Raw genomic sequence first — 17,463 nt, 5'->3', positions numbered from 1 at the left:
CAAAACAACAAAAAGAAAACATAGTCTTGCCACTTTTATATAATAGCTATTTTTTACTTTTGCAGTTCCTTTGTGGTTCTTCTCTGTGTGTGTGTATTTGCGTATGTATATATATTTTTCTACGGATACTATGATTTTTCTATTTTTCAGTTTCCTTTGCTTAACAGACACAGTGTATTCCAACGTGCCTATACCTTTACAGTTGCCATTCTAAGTGAGTGTAGAGTTCTTCTGATGTCCATGTTCCATAATTAACCGAATGCTTAGGCTTCCAGGTTTCTTGCTGTTAGTATAATTTAATACTAATATAATATTAGTATAATAAGCATTGCAATATGCAACTTCATGCATATTGGTTCTTATCACTGTTGTGTTGGTTATTAAGATAACTCTCCCAGGAGAGAGGATTCCTGGGCAGAAGGTCTCAGGATGTATATAGTTCTTGTTAAATACTGCTTTCTTGGTGAATTTTCTCTGCACCAGTAGGACTGACTGGTTTTATTCCATCTTTCTCAGAATTGGCTATTATTAGTTCTTTTCATGTGGTCCTAATTTCCGGCTTTGGTTACCAGTGAAGGTGATCGTCTTTGGTTCATATCATTCAATGTGCAGTCTCTGGGTACAGGTTTTGTCTATTTAGAAGGTCATGTTTGCCATTTTCTTTATGAATTTGAATGAGCTGTGATGAATTGCTTGACATTTCCCAACAATTTCATGCCCAGCATGTGAAATGACTGTATTTGGGGGAAGAATAAGCAAATGATTTGATGAAGTTTGTGGAAGAGTGACCACGATTTTCTACAAGTAAAGGGATGCCAAATTTTAATTCTTAAGTGGTCTGCTATCAGGTGATTTCATACCTGACAGTGTGATTCTGCAAGAGACTGATCTGTTGTTGCAGAAGCATCGGATTTCTGTGGCTTGGAGAAGGGGAGTAGATAACTCTAAATTCTCTTCTAGCTAGCCCCATGTTTAGTCTCTTGACCTAGTGTAGCAGTTATATCTGCATTTATCCTTAGAGTAACGTCACCTTTTGTGCCTGCCTTCTCTTCCCTGCTCTGATGGAGCTAAGCAGGGAGGACACTGTAGAGGAGACTTTTTAAAGATTTCTCTTAGTCACTCTGAGCCTTCTCCAGCAGTAAAAATCTTTTTCTTCCAGAATTTGCGGTTTTGTAACAACAGGGCACTTCAGAATATCTGGCCTACCATATGACTAGGACAGAAAGTTCACTATTGTACTCTTGGTTAAAAAATTAAAATTAAAAAAACTGTAAGCAGCATCCCTCTCTGTTCCACTCCAGATTCCTTTATGAATATCCCAGCCATGGGCGTGAACTCGCCTTATCAGCTTGTCTACGAGGCCTCTACTGGCTGTCTGAGCTTTTCCCTCTCAACTGGAAGGGAATTCAAGAAGAAAACAGGTAACCGTGATCCCCAACCCCGTATCTTTGGTGGTGGGGGTGGGATGGGGAGGTGGCTAGAAGATTTCCCGTGAGGCTGATGAGACGGTTTGGTTTTCTGATAGGAAGGATAGGTAGCTGCCCTGGCTGGAGACCCAGCAGCTGTTAACAGATTGTGTGCCCCACAAGGTGACATATCTCAACCCAGTCCGTCCACCCTGCAGTCTCATTGTTTGAATGTTTACAAGCCCTCCACTTCTGTTAATGTGGTTCCTTTCACCTGGAGCAGCACCCCTACCAAACCCACATCTTCCACCTGCTACGTTATCCCATACTCACCGCCTCTGCCTAGAGACTTGTGTACTCACCCAGAAGGTAGGGGAACCCGTACACGAACAGAGGTGTTTGGATACCAGACCTTAGCGCGTGTCCCCAACTGGGCCGGTTTATGTGGGCAGAACACAGACATAGGGGCTGCTGCTATTCTACTGCAGAAGACAGAGCAGAAGGAAAAGCTTAAAGGAAAGAGCTGGTGGCAGGTGAGACCGCCGAGCGTAGCACTGGCCACGCAGTCAGAGCTTGAGGAGGGATGAGCTGGGGCTGGAGAGGGCAGAGAAGGGGCTTCTCTCCCTTTGGATCTTCCAGGGGCCCCCAGGCTGTGATGGCAGAGTGGTGGGGTAGGGGAGGAACTGTGTTCACAGAGGACGCTTGGGAAGCTCAAAGACTGTCTAGTGATTCCCGCAGACCCTGGAGGTCAGGCTGGAAGTTGAGAAGCTTGGGTTTTATTCCTGAGCCTACCTCGGATGGTCATGAGTTTTGCCTTCCTCCAGGCCTCACTCTTCATATCAAGCTAATCCTCTCACTTTCTCCGTCAGTGAACAGATGTTTGTTGAACAATCGCTAGTTGTCAGCCACTCTTCTGAATGCCAGGGCTGCACGTGTGGATTCTAAGACGAAGAACACTTTCCTTGCTGGAGCTGACATCCTCAGCTTCGTGTTCCCCCTGTTCCTTTACTCCTGTTGATGCATTGTCTCCCCCTCTGAGCATCACTTCCAGCGTCCCACTTTATATTCTCCTGGTTTATCCTATCTCCTCCTGAGCTGGCCTTACATCAGTGCAGTTACTTTGAGGGGAAACAGAGTCTCCTCAGGACCCTTACTGAACTCATGATTTTTCTGCCTAATGACTTCAGTTCAAGGGTGATGCCTTGAGTAAGGCTGTTTCAAAACAAGTTCCATATGTCTCTCGATCTTTTGGTTGGTGTGGCTGTTTTCCTCTGCCACCTGAAGATGTGATCACCCTATGACTCTGTATCACTCTCACTAGGATGTATGTTCAACAATGCTGCATTTCTTACAGGTTCCTGATGTTGTTCAGAAATTACTCTCACACATGAGTGCTAGGATGGGTGGTTAACCTTCCCTAATAGTTTATAAGTAGCCACGTGTCCTAGTTTATCCACTTAAGTCCCATTTTATGCTGTTGTCCTGACATAACTATTAATTATACCCATGTTCACTCTAAAGTGCTCTATCTTAAGGAACATATTGCTGGGTCTGGTAGCTAAGCCCCCATGCTCCCCGTGCTGGAGGCCTGGGTTCAATCCCAAATCAGGGAACTAGATCCCACACTCCACAAATAAGCGTTCATATGCCGCAAGGAATAGATCCTACTAATGCCGAAGAAGCTGAAGTTGGACAGTTCAATGAAGACCTACAAGACCTTCTAGAACTAACAGCAAAAAAAAATGTCCTTTTCATCATAGGGCACTATAATGCAAAAGTAGGAAGTCAAGAGATACCTGGAGTAACAGGCAAGTTTGGCCTTGGAGCACCAAATGAAGCAGGGCAAAGGCTAACAGTGTTTTGCCAAGAGAATGCACTGGTCATAGCAAACATCCTCTTCCAACAACACAAGAAACGCCTCTACACATGAACATCACCAGATGGTCGACACTGAAATCAGATTGATTATACTCTTTGCAGCTGAAGATGGAGAAGCTCTATACAGTCAGCAAAAACAAGACTGGGAGCTGACTGTGGTTCAGATCATAAACTCCTTATCGCAAAATTCAAACTTACATTGAAGAAAGTAGGGAAAACCACTAGGCCATTTGATATGACCTAAATCAAATCCCTTACGATTATACAGTGGAAATGACAAATAGAATCAAGAGATTAGATCTCATAGACAGAGTGCCTGAAGAAATATGGACAGAGGTTTGTGACATTGTACAAGAGGCAGTGATCAAGACCATCCCCAAGAAAAAGAAATGCAAAAAGGCAAAATGGTTGTCTGAGGAGGACTTACAAATAGTTGAGAAAAGAAGAGAAGTGAAAGGCAAAAGAGAAAAGGAAAGCTATAGCCATCTGAACGCAGAGTTCCAAAGAATAGCAAGGATAGATAAGAAAGTCTTCCTCAGTGATCAGTGCAAAGAAATAGAGGAAAACAATAGAATGGGAAAGACTAGAGATCTCTTCAAGAAAATCAGAGATACAAAGGGAATATTTCATGCAAAGATGAACACAATAAAGGACAGAAATGGTATGGACCTAACAAAAGCTGAAGATAATTAAGAAAAGATGGCAAGAATACACAGAAGAACTGAACAAAAAAGATCGTCACGACCCAGATAACCACGATGGTGTGATCACTCACCTAGAGCCAGACATCCTGGAATGTGAAGTCAAGTGGGCCTTAGAAAGCATCACTACGAACAAAGCTAGTGGAGGTGATGGAATTCCAGTTGAGCTATTTCAAGTCCTGAAAGATGATGCTGTGAAAGTGCTGCACTCAATATGCCAGCAAATTTGGACAACTCAGCAGTGGCCACAGGACTGCAAAAGGTCAATTTTCATTCCAATTCCAAAGAAAGGCAATGCCAAAGAATGTTCAGACTACTGCATAATTGTACTCATCTCACATGCTAGCAAAGTAATGCTCAAAATCCTCCAAGTGAGGCTTCAACAGTTTGTGAACCAAGAACTTCCAGATGGTCAAACTGGATTTAGAAAAGGGAGAGAAACCAGAGATCAAATTGCCAACATCTGTTGGATCATAAAAAAAGCAAAGAGAGGTCCAGAAAAACACCTACTTCTCCTTCATTGACTATGCCACAGCCTTTGACTGTATGGATCACAGCAAACTCTGGAAAATTCTTAAAGGGATGGGAATACCAGACCACCTTCCCTGCCTCCTGAGAAATCTCTATGCAGGTCAAGAAGCAACAGTTAGAACCGGACATGGAACAACGGACTGGTTCCAATTTGGGAAGGGAGTACGTCAAGGTTGTATATTGTCACCTTGCTTGTTTAACTTATATGTAGAGTATGTCATGGGAAATGATGGGCTGGATGAAGCACAAGCTGGAATCAAGATTGCCAGGATAAATAATCAATAACCTCTGATACACAGATGACACCACCCTTGTGGCCGAAAGCGAAGAGGAGCTGAGGAGCTTCTTGATGAAAGTGAAAGAGGAGAGTGAAAAAGCTGGCTTTAAAGTCAACATTCAGAAAACCAAGATCATGGCATCTGATCCTATCACTTCATGGCAAATAGATGGGGAAACAATGAGAGACTTTATTTTCTTGGGCTCCAAAATCACTGTAGATGGTGACTGCAGCCATGAAATTAAAAGTTGCTTGCTCCTTGGAAGAAAAGCTATGACCAACAAAGAGAGCATATTAAAAAGCAGAGATATTACTTTGCCAACAAAGATCCATCCAGTTAAATTATGGTTTTCTCAGTTGTCATGTGTGGATGTGAGAGTTGAACCATAAAGAAAGCTGAGCACTGAAGACTTGATGCTTTTGAACTGTGGTGTTAGGGAAGACTCTTGAGAGTCCCTTGGACAGCAAGGAGATCAAACCAGTCAATCCTAAAGGAAATCAGTCCTGAATATTCACTGGAAGGACTGATGCTGAAGCTCCAGTTCTTTGGCTACTTGATGTGAGGAACTGACTCACTGAAAAAAATACTGATGCTGGGAAAGATTGAAGGCAGGAGGAGAAGGGGACGACAGAGGATGAGATGATTGGACGGCATTACTGACTCATTGGACATGAGTTTAACAGGCTTCAGGTGTTGGTGATGGACAGGGAAGGCTGGCATGCTGCAGTCCATGGGGTCACAAAGAGTCGAATATGACTGAACAATTGAACTGAACTAACTGAAAAGATTCCACAGTCAAATTTAAGAAAAAAATTTTTTTAAAGACCATATTGTAGAGTCATTGTGTTTTAAGTCACTTTGGGTTTGGAACCTCTGCTACCTGTTCCACGTGCTCATGCTGTCACACCTTGCCAGCTGGCCCTCTTTGCCATTCTAGGGTCACACAGACATGAAAGGGAGTTGCACCTACTCTCCGAGTGGACAACAGCTATTTCTGGAGCATAGCCCAGCTTTTCGGGCAGAGAACTCAGAGAAGTCTGTCAACGGTTGTTCCTGGTTGTCATACTTTGGGATCCAAACCAACCAGGGGCAAGCCAGAAATGAGTGCTCAGGCCAGAAGGTGTTCTAGGAGCTTAGCAGCAGGTAGCTGGGCCTCTGGTCTGGTGGCTGGAGGAGTCAGGGAAAGGACTACGAACCACTGAAGGTGGCAGGTACCAGAGATGGTACCCAGGTACCAACCAGAGACCTCAGGTCTTGGCTAACAGTGAGGAAGATGCCATTCTGAAGCTTTCATGGCTCAGGTGGCGCCTAAGCAGTGCCCCTTGCCTGAAGTCTCATTTTGGTTTTGAGACCAAGGTGAAGATGATCCTGCATATATCAAAGGAGAGCATATGGCTCCAGCTGAGTGGGCAGCAGAGGCTCAGAAGCACGTTGGATCTGAATAGATGTTTCTGGAAATTCAGCCACGGATGATCACCTCCACAGTTTTACGTCATCATATCCTCATGCCACCTAACACTTAAATGAAATAAGCATAAAATATTGCCACTACAGATTTCAGCAGACAGAAGAAAATCCATGAACTCAAAGACGGGACAATGGAAATTACTGAGTTTGAAGAACAGAAAGAAAAAGATTGAAGAAGAAGGAACAGAGCCTTCAAGGGAGTCCTGCAAAGTGAAATGAAAGGACACTAGACAGAACCACAAACTCACAGGGAGAAATAAAGATCTCCATAAAGGTAACACATGGGAAATTATAAAATTTCAACGATGAATTCTACCAGACATTCAAGGAAGAGCTAATGCCAATCATTCTAAAATTTTTCCCCCAAATCGAAGAGGGAACGCTTCCCAACTCATTCCATGAGGCCAGTGTTGCCCTGATATCAGAGCCAAAGACACTATAAGAAAATTACAAGAAACCAGTATACTTGATGAACATTGATGTCAAAATCCTTAGCAAAATATTAGCAAACAGAATTTGGCAGCATATTAAAAGGATTATATAACGTGACACCAAGCAGGATTTATTCCTGGAAGGCAAGCATGGTTTAACAGGTAAAATTCAATCATAGTAATATATCACATTAACAGAATGAAGGGATAAAAATCCACATGATCTTCTCAGTTGATGCAGAAAAAGCATTTGACAAAACTTAACTTCCTCTTATGATAAAAAAAAAAAAAGCACTCAACAAACTAGGAATAGAAGGAAACGACTTCCACTTAATACAAGTCATATATGAAAACTGCACAGTGGACATCGTATTCAGTGGTAAAAGATGAGAGCTTTTCCACTATAATCAGATACGAAGCAAGGATGTCTGCTTTCACCTCTGTTCAACATGTTACAAGAAGCTCTAACCAGAGCGGTTAAGCAAGAAAAATAAACGGCATTCACATTGAAAAGAAGGAGTTAAAAGTACCTGTTTGCAGATGATATGGTCTTATATGGTGGTTGTTCAGTCGCTCAGCCACCTCCAGCTCTTTGTGACCCCACGGACTGCAGTGCGCCAGGCGTCCCTGTCCTTCACCGTCTCCTGGAGCTTGCTCAAACTCATCTCCATTGAGTCCAGGATGCCATCCAACCATCTCATCCTCTGTCATCCTCTTATCCTCCTGCTTTCTGTCTTCCCCAACATCAGGTTCTTTTCCAGTGAGTCAGCTCTTCACATCAGGTGGCCAAAGTATTTGAATTTCAGCGTCAGTATCAGTCCTTCCAATGAATATTCAGGACTGATCTCCTTTAGGATCGACTGATTTGATCTTCTTGCAGTCCAAGGGGCTCTCAAGAGTCTTCTCCAACACCACACTTCAAAAGCATCAATTCTTCAGCGCTCAGCCTTCTTTATGGTCCAACTCTCACATCCATACACGATGACTGGAAAAACCATAGCTTTGACTAGATGGACCTTTGTTGGCAGAGTAATGTCTCTTTTAAAATACGCTGTCTAGGTTTGTCATAGCTTTTCTTATATGGAGAAAACCCTAAATATTCTACACAAAAGAAGCTGTTAGAACTAATAAATGAATTTAGCAAAGTAGCAGGCTACAAAGTCAACACAAAAGTCGGCTTTATTTCTATACATGAACAGTAAACAATTGAAAAGGAAATTATGAAAACAGTCCCATTTACAAAAGTAACAAGAGTCAAACACTTAGGAATTAGCAAAAGAGGTGAAAAACTTGTGCAATGAAAACTATAAAACATTGGTTAAGGAAATTAAAGAAGACATAAATGGGAACACATTCCATGTTCGTGAATTGGAAGATGTGACGTTGTTAAAATGTGAGTACTTCCTCAAGTAGTCTAAGGCGCGCTACAATCACTATCAAAATGCCAAAGTTTTTTTAAAATTAATGTACTTAGGCTGTGCTGGGTCTTCGTTGCTGCATAGACTTTCTCCGGTTGTAGCAAGTGGAGGCTTCCCTCGTTGCAGTGCATCGGCTTCCTGTTGCAGTGACTTCTCTTGTTGCCACTGGCCTTAGGGTGTGCAGGCTCTAGTAGTGGCAGCACGCAGGCTCGGTAGTTTCAGCTTATGGACTCTAGAGTGCAGGCTCAGTAGTTGTGACACGTGGGCTTAGTCGCTCCATGACACGTGTAATCTTCCTTGACCAGGGATGGAACCCATGTTCCCTGAATTGGCACGCAGATCCTTAACCACTGGACCACTAAGGATGTCCCCTGAAGATGTTTTTTGAAGAAATAGGAAAACTCGTCCTGAAAGTTATAAGAAATCTCAAGAGACCAGAGGGGTCAGAAAAAATCTTGAAAAGAGCAACAGGGGACTTTCCTTAGTGGCCCAGTGGCCAAGACTCTCTCCTCCCCATGCAGGGACCTGAATTCATTCCCTCGTCAGGGAAGTGGATCCCACATGTTGCAACTGGAAGATCGTGCATGCTGCAACAAAGACAGAAGATCCTGCAGGCCACAGCTAAGATCCAGGACAGCCACATAAATAAGGAAAAGCAAATAAATATTTTAAAAAGGACAGTAAAACTGGAGGACTCACAAAATTGCAAAACTTACTGGAAAGCTGCACTCATCAAAATAGTGCAGTACTGTCACCGTGAGAAACATATTAACCGATGAAATGGAGTAGAGAACCCAGAAATAAATGTTTACATATATGAGCAAATGATTTTTGACAGGGTTCCAAGACCATTCAATGGGGAAAAGATAGTCTTTTCAACAAATGGTGATGGGAAAACTGGATATCCACATGCAAGAGAATGAAATTGGACCCTTAACACCATATATAAAAATTAACTCAAAATGGATCAGGGACTTAAATGTAAGACCTAAAACAGTAAAACGCTTAGAAGAAAATGAGGCAAAAACATTATGACATTGGATTTCACAATGATTCATGATTCAGTGAACCCATAATCCAATCCAGGATCCAATGACTCATTCCTCTGGATATGTCACCAGAGGCATTGGCCAAGAAAGAGAAACATAGACACATTGCATTTCATGAATTTTTAAAATTTTGTGCATCAGAAGACACTATTGACAAAAAGGGAGTCCACAGAATGGCAGGAAATAATTGCAAATCATGTCTGATGAGGGAGTGATATCCAGAATATATAGAGAGCTTCTAAAACTCAAGAACAAAAAAACAACCTGATTCAAAAATGGGCAAAGGACTTGAATAGACATTTCTCCAAAGAAGATATAGGTGGCCCATAGACACATTAAAAGAGGTTCAACATCACTAACTATTGGGAGAATGGATATCAAAACTACAATGAGATACTACCTCACCCCCAGTAGGATGATTACTGTCAAAAACCAGAAAACAAGTGCTGGTGAAAATGCAGAGATGTTGGAACCCTTTCGCACTGTTGGTAGGAATGTCAAATGGTACAGCCAGGTTTACTGTGGAAGACAGCATGGCAGTTCCTCAAAAATTAAACATGGAATTACCATATAATCCAGTGATTTCAATTCTCAGCATATACCCAAAAGAATTAGAAGCAGGGTCTCAAAGAGGCGTTTCTACAAGTGTCCATAGCAGCTTTATTCACAGTAGCTAAAACATGGGTGAAACTCAACTGTCTATCAGTAAATGATGGATAAAGAATAGTTGGTCATGGGTCATCCCTGGAGATCCAGTGGTCAAGATGCCATGCTTCCAGGGCAGGGGGCATGAGTTCGATCCCTGGTTGGGGAACTAAGATCCACATGCCACATGGTGTGGTCAAAAAATAAAATTTGGTCTGTACCTATGGAATATTGTTCAGCCTTAAAAAGGAAGGGAATTGTGCAGTATTGTTAAAATATCAGTGAACCTTGAGGACATTATACCACATGAAATATACCAGTCACAAAAAAGTCAAATACTGTATGACTCCACTTATACAAGGCACTTAGAATAGTCAAAATCATAAAGATAGAAAGTTAGACTGGTGGTTGCCAGGGGCTGGCGGGAGGGGAGAACGGGGAGTTGTTGCTGCAGTTTCAGTTTTACAAAATGTAAAGAGTTATGGGAATAGATGGTGATGACAGTTGCACAGCACCGTGAGTGTATTTGATACCTCTGAACTGGCCTCTTAAAAATGAAGTTGGTACGTTTTTGTTATATGTATTTTACCACAAACACATGCAGAAAACTCCAAAACATCACACTCCAAGTCTCAGTCCATATACTGCCCTCTGCTGAAGGCTGAGATAAGCCAGCATTACAGAAGTGTTGAAGCCCATTCCTTGAGCTGGAATTGAGACTTTTTGTCTTAAGTCAAAGTATCACAAGGAATCCCTTCTGTATCCACGGCAGCCATAGGTGTCCTCTCCCTATCCAGAACCAGGCCGCACTTGGGGAAACGTGGCTGGATTCACCATCCTGCATGAATGTTCCTGACACCCACTCAGTTGACTCACAGAGTGACGCCTGTTTCATAAGACCTGCTGGGAGTTCCTGCCTCTGGAAGCATAAATGATTCCCAGTTATTTTGACTCAAAGGATGTGGCTCTGCTGCTCTCCCCAGCCCCTCTCCCCAGGTAAACAGGAGCATCTTGAGAAACCATTGTCTCAAACCGTCCTTAACCTCTTCATCTCCAGCTACAGGCAAACCCAAAAATGCGGACGATGCTTTGGCGTCCCCGCAGCGAGGAGCAGGAGCGGGAACCTCTGCCTCCGAGGTTATCGAGTTGAGCGACCCTTGCCCTGAAGCCCGGGAGAAGCTGCAGGAGATGTGTCGTGTTATGTGAGCGCCCCAGTGGTTGGGGCAGGTGGGAGAGGAGGGCATGGCCTGTGTGTGTGGAAGGGGCATCCTGGGGGTGTTGGCCACCCGGTGCCCCCAGCGACAGTGGAGGGGTCTTTGCCATCCCTCACACGCACATCCCTAGTCCTTTGCCATTCATTCTCCTTTTCAGTCATACTGTAACCTTATGAAGAAGGTAGGTTTATGCTCATTCTGCAGATGAGGAAGCTGAGGTACCCCAAGTGCACGGTAGGAAAGCATTGTCTGAGGTCCTCTAGCTCAGTGAGCCTGACCCAGGGCAATGCTTCTTGCCTCCTCACCAGTGAGACCTCTTTGCATGGCTTCCTATAATTTACACACCCTTGTAGTTAAGCATGTTTATTTTTTAACACAATTTGTTAGATGTTCTCTTTGGAAAAAGAGAAACACCTCTCAAACAAAACATATCTACATGGGTGATTAATGATATTTATGATTTTGTGGGTCACGAGTCCCAGCAGGTGAACCTGCATTTGCCTTGTTCCCTGGAGCAAGGCCCATGAAGGACTTCAAACGTAGTCACATCTAAGCATATACGTGTCCTGGAGCTCCTGGGCGACTGTCTCTGCAGCTGTAGAGCTTGGGTAGAGGGCAGCCACCCAGTTTGCTCATAACTGTGACATTTCAGAAGGAAGCTGTCTTCCTTTGTAACCTCAGGATTGGGAGGGGATCAAAGCCTCCAGCTCCCCATCCCATTTTGCACACAGGCCCACCCCGTGGGTCTCCACCACTGTGCAAAAGGTGGAAATGAGGCCAGGAGTGGTCTGACAGGGGTACAGCCCTTCCCAGTTCTTCCTAAAAACATTACCTGTGAGGATGAGGTGTTAGGGTGGGAGAAGGTCCTCCGGGGACAGGGAGATGGGATGGGAGTCTCGGGAGCTGGGGAGGAGCTACAGGGAGCCTCCCTGGTGAGTGAGAGCCAAGTGGCTAGAAGACATGTTGATCTCCTTCCCTGCAGAGAAGCCGAAAGGGTCTCGTGGAAAGGGAGGAATATCTTCTACCCCATCATCATACGCAACTACAGGGCAAAGATGCCCCCTCATCTAATGTCGACCCCCAAAGGGGATGCTCAGACCCAGAGCTCCCACCACCCTCACCCTCCGGGTGCTCAGACTTATGCTCCCACCCCTCACCAGCCTCCCGCCTACCACCTCCACTCCAGCCGGCACTCTCTGGAGTGGAAGGGGCCCAGGAAGTTCATCAAGTTGCATTACTCCTTCTACGATGGGTCCTCCTTTGTTTAGTATCCTTCTGTTCGGTCCTTTCTCCCTGCAGCTCAGCCCGGAGAACGCCAGGGTTTGATAAAGCCGGGGTGCTTCCTTTGGCTTTTCAGTTGATCAGAGAAGCCTGGTGACCGGTGCTCCGGGGTATTAAGAATTTGTCCAGGTCAGAGGAAGAAGTCCTGAGAGTCAAGCCTCCAGTTCAGGTCCTATCAACCAGGATGCAACAAGGCCAGCTGTGTATGATCACGTGTCAGCCTGTGCTGGGGGTATAGCAGTGGTCTCTGCCTTCAGGGTTCTCCCAGGCAACAAGAGGTTAGAGACACAGAACATCTCTAGCTGAGACAAGATGATAGGAGACCCTCAGTCCAGGTGGGAGAGTCTTCATCTTTCTGTTCCAGGCTCACTGGATGAGCCCTGTGGTTCTTGAATACTTTGCCCACAAGATCCATGTATTTGGAGTCTGATCCACAGCCCAGAACCCCACCTGGCATGTGCCCGCCCGAGCTGCTCTGCAGCAGAAGTCTGTCTGCACTCATGAGCACATGGGCAGCTGGGTCGCAGCCTCGGGGTGTGGGAGTGGCCCAGGGGGACACATGTTCCCTTTGAGAGTCTGGTGAAAGGTGTAGACCCTCTTCCTGGAAACATGCGCTGAGACATGCAGGGAAGCATGGCCTGTGGTTGCAGGGGTCTGCAGACCTCCACAGCTTGTCTGTGTACCTGGATTGCAGAACGCTAGACTGACGAAAAGTGAGATTTCTAATATGCAAATCCTCGTTGGGTAAATGCTGAGGGTTATGCATATTTTAGAGTGAATGGAGTCATTGCTTTTTTTTACACAAATGTTTCTCGAGTATCATATGTGATGGTGAATAGAATGAAGGTGCCACTTGACCTTGGAGGGAGCAACTTGACTATGAGTGCTTTCTTCTGAAATGAGGGAAAGGAGTTTGAATTTGGGTGTTGATTGGTGAGAGAGGGCTCCCTTTGGAGAACGGTGCGGGGGAGAAACAGTGTATCAGGAAGGCACCTTGCACCCTATGCTCCTTACGGGGCCCCTGTCGCCCTCTCCCCAACATGCTCTAGAGCTGGACCGGACTCAGATGCACAGCCTGTTTGTCAGCAAGGCTCTGCGGCCAGAGAGGGCAGGGTGCTGACTCCAGACTCTGCAGCCTAAGTTGGACGAGATGCAAAGAGACACCAGTCTTTTCATTCTTGTCCCTTCGTTGTAGCAACAGGGAAACCAAGACCCAGAGGGGTGACTCACCCAATGCCACAGGGGAAACTGTTGGCAGAGCCAGGCGTGGATCCAGGGTCTCCTGACCTCTATTCAGGGCCCTCTTCCCAGCACCATTTTTATGCCTTTCAGGATTATTCCCTCCCACAGAGAGCAGGACAGGGGTTCTGGAAGCCAGGGGGAAACCTCATTTTACTAATAAAACCACTAAGCATACAGGGTTCACCACCTTTGGCAGAGAGGGTGGCTCTCTGAGCTGTCTCAGCAGGCAGCTCAGCAGGTCCGCCGGCCATGGCCCCTCATTTTCTTTGGCTTCCTCTCCACTGAACTGGGCATTCAGAACTGTAGTGCCTGTCACAGGAGTCCTATTGTTTCTCTGGCCATAAATGAGTGCATTCATCACCCTCTCTCAGCCCCGCTTCCAGGGCCCCCTGTATGTTGAACTCCTTATTAGGCAGCTGCTGCTCACAGGGGTCGTGGGGCTGCCCCTCTGACTGACTCCACATTGCATTGAATGGGACCATTCCCCAGAGCTCACGAAGCCTGTGTCTGTGAGTTAAGCTGCCACCAGAGAGGGTGAATGAGTATAGGTCAGGGGTTTGGGGGCCCGCACACAGCTTAGCCTGTAGGGATCCATACTCGCTCCCCTGCCGCAGAATCCCGAATGTCTCCTGCTGGAGACCTGAGCCATCGACGCGGGTGTGCTTGACCTCATCCCCAGTGATCATCACATCCTGGCCATTAATGTAGTTCGGCTGTGGGAGGAGCGGAGGAGGAGGCCTGGACTCTAGGCCCAGTTCTTGGTGACCCTGCCCAAGCCCCTGCATCCCTCTGGGACTTACTCCTCTGCATTATAAAATGACGAAGTGGGACCCAGTGATCTTGAAGGACAGCGTCTGTGTTCCTGTGGCCAAAACACAAGTGCAACTGTTGGGTTGAGTCTTCCTCCCCACCTCCCCACCCCTCAGTCTAGCTAGAGTTTTGCTAACTTCACAGGGCTGTTCAGAGAAACAGTTTGGGGGTTTTGGGGTTCTCTCTATTGTCTTTTTCTGTTCTTTGTTTTCTCTTCTTATATTATTTCCTCCTTCTGGTAGCTTTAGTTTTACTTTGCTCTCCGTTTAATGGTTCATTACAGTGGAAGGTTCAGTTGTTGATTTGCTATCATTCTCCTTTAATACAAATATTTTTTTTAATTTTATTGGAATATAATTGATTTACACAGTTAGTAGTTTCTGCTGTACAGTGAAGTGAATCTCCACTCTTTAATTTTTTTCATCTTTTAAAAAATTGATACATAGTTGATTTACTATATCTGCTCTTTTTAAGATTCTTTTCCCGTGTTGGTCATGGCGGAGCATTGAGGACAATTCTCTGTGCCAGCCAGTAGGTTCTTGGTTCTCTGCTTTTTATATAGTGGTGTGTATGTGTCAGTCCCAGTCTCCCAGTTTATCTCCCCCCCCACCCTTTCCCTCCTGGTAACCACAAGCTTGTTTTCTACATCTGTGACTATATTTCTGTTTTGTAAAGAAGTTCATTTGTACGTTTTCTTTTTATTCTGCATATAAGCAACATCATATGATATTTGTCCTTCTCTGACTTTCTTCACTTAGTATGATAATCTCCAGGTCCCTTTATGTTGCTGCAAGTGGCCTTATTTCGCTCTTTTTAATGGCTGAGTGATATTCCGTTGTATATATGTACGGCATCTTTCTCTATCCGCTCATCTGTCAGCAGACATTTAGGTTGCTTCCATGTCTTGGCTGTTGTAAACAATGCTGCAGTGAACATTGGGGTGCTCATTCGAACCATATTTTTCTCCAGATATATACCCAAGAGTCAGAGAAGGCAATGGCACCCCACTCCAGTACCCTTGCCTGGAAAATCCCGTGGGCGGAGGAGCCTGGTGGGCTGCAGTCCATGGGGTCTCTAAGAGTCGGACACGACGGTGCGACTTCACTTTCATGCATTGGAGAAGGAAATGGCAACCCACTCCAGTGTTCTTGTCTGGAGAATCCCAGGGACGGGGGAGCCTGGTGGGCTGCCATCTATGGGATCGCACAGAGTCGGACACGACTGACGCGACTTAGCAGCAGCAGCATACCCAAGAGTGGGATTGCTGAATTATATCATAGCTCTCTGATTTACTTTTCTCCATATTTTCTAGTTATTTTCTTAGTGGTTCCCTGGTATGATGGGATATAATTATTAAGATGCAGTTACATTGGATTAGAATTGAGTCCTCATCTATTGATGTCCCTAGAAGAAGAGAAAACAAACACGCAGAGAAAACGATCATGTGATGATTGAGATAAAGGTTAGAATGATGCGTCTGTGAACAAAGGAATCCTGAAGATTCTTGGTAACCACCAGAAAAGTAGGAAGAGGCAAGGAAGTGTTCTTCCCCAGAGCCTCTGAGAACATAGCCCTATCAGCTCTTAATTTCAGGTTTCTAGACTCCAGACCATGAGAGAATAAACTTCTGCTATTTAAGTCACCCAGTTTGTGGTACTTAGTTACAATAGTCTCAAGAAATTAATTGCAATTGACAACAAATTAGTTTGAGTAAATACCAACATAACCTCAATAGCATATAAGACTCTGCTCCTATACAACTCCATTCCTCCTCTTTTATTTTGTTATTAACAGAAATTAACTCTTTATATATACGTTGTGTGCCACTAACATAGATTTACAATTATTATTTTATGTAATTGTTCTTTCAAATTATATTGGAAAAAATAATTATAAACCAAAAATAATATAATACTGAATCATGTATTTACTTATGTAGTGACCTTTGTCAGTGTTCTTTGTTCCTTTGTGTGTCTTTGAGTTATTTTCAAGTGTGTTTTCACGTCCTGGCAACGTTATGTTCCAAATCCTTCAAACTCAGCTTCAGCAGTACCTGAACCGAGAACTTCCAGATGTACAAGCTGAATTTCAAAGAGGCAGAGGAACCAGAGATCAAATTGCCAACATTCAGTGGATCATGGAGAAAGCAAAGGAATTCCAGAAAAACATCTATGTCTGCTTCACTGGCTACACTAAAGCCTTGAGTGTGCAGATCACAGCAAACTGTGGAAAATTCTTGAAAAGATGGAAGTACCAGACCACCTTAACTCTCTTCTGAGAAACCTATGTCTAGGTCAAGAAGCAACAGTTAGAACTGGACATGGAATGGTGGACTGGTTCCAAATTGGGAAAGGGGTATGACAAAGCTGTAAGTTGTCACCCTGCCTATTTAACTTATATGTAGAGTTCATCATGGAAAATGCCAGGCTGGATGAATCACAAGCTGGAATCAAGATTGTCAGGAGAAATATCAGTAACCTCAAATATGCAGATGATGCCACTCTAATGGCAGAAAGTGAAGAGGAAGGAAAGAGCCTCCTGATGAGGGTGAAAGAGGAGAGAGAAAAAACTGGCTTAACACTCAACATTCAGAAAACTGAGATAATGGCATCCAGTCCCATTACTTCATGGCAAACAGAAGAGGAAAAAGTGGAAGCAGTGGCAGATTTTATTTTCCTGGGCTCCAGAATCACTGCAGACAATGACTGTAGCCATGAAATTAAAAGACGCTCCTTGGAAGGAAAGCTGTGACCAACCTAGATAGCATATTAAAAAGCAGAGATATCTCTTGGCCAACAAAGTTCCATATAGTCAAAGCGACGGTTTTTCCGGTAGTCACGTATGAATGTGAGAGCTGGACCATAAAGAAGACTGAGTGCTCAAGAACTGAAGCTTTCAAACTGTGCTGCTGGAGAAGACTCTTGAGAGTCCCTTGGACAGCAAGGAGATCCAACCAGTCAACCCTAAAGGAAATCAATCCTGAATATTCATTGGAAGGACTGATGCTGAAGCTCCAGTACTTTGGCCACCTGTTGCAAAGAGCTGATTCACTGGAAAAGATCTTGATGCTGGGAAAGATTAAAGGCAAAAGAAGAAAGATGAGGCAGAAGAT

The 17,463-nt window shown here is 44.5% G+C and overlaps 1 protein-coding gene across 1 annotated transcript in view; it reads left to right on the top strand.

Annotated features, from left to right (window-relative positions):
• Positions 1-17,463, top strand: part of C19H3orf20 (chromosome 19 C3orf20 homolog) — a 51,170-nt gene that overhangs the window by 4,686 nt on the left and 29,021 nt on the right. Inside the window, exons 3-5 of the mRNA XM_069562125.1 lie at positions 1,302-1,421; positions 10,862-11,006; positions 12,001-12,285. Of these exons, the coding sequence (XP_069418226.1) occupies positions 1,302-1,421; positions 10,862-11,006; positions 12,001-12,285 (550 nt within the window). The remainder of the gene's footprint in view (positions 1-1,301; positions 1,422-10,861; positions 11,007-12,000; positions 12,286-17,463) is intronic.

This window comes from Ovis canadensis, chromosome 19 (assembly GCF_042477335.2).
Source record: "Ovis canadensis isolate MfBH-ARS-UI-01 breed Bighorn chromosome 19, ARS-UI_OviCan_v2, whole genome shotgun sequence".
NCBI classification, from domain to species: domain Eukaryota; kingdom Metazoa; phylum Chordata; class Mammalia; order Artiodactyla; family Bovidae; genus Ovis; species Ovis canadensis.
This window is presented reverse-complemented; position numbering and strand designations above follow the sequence as displayed.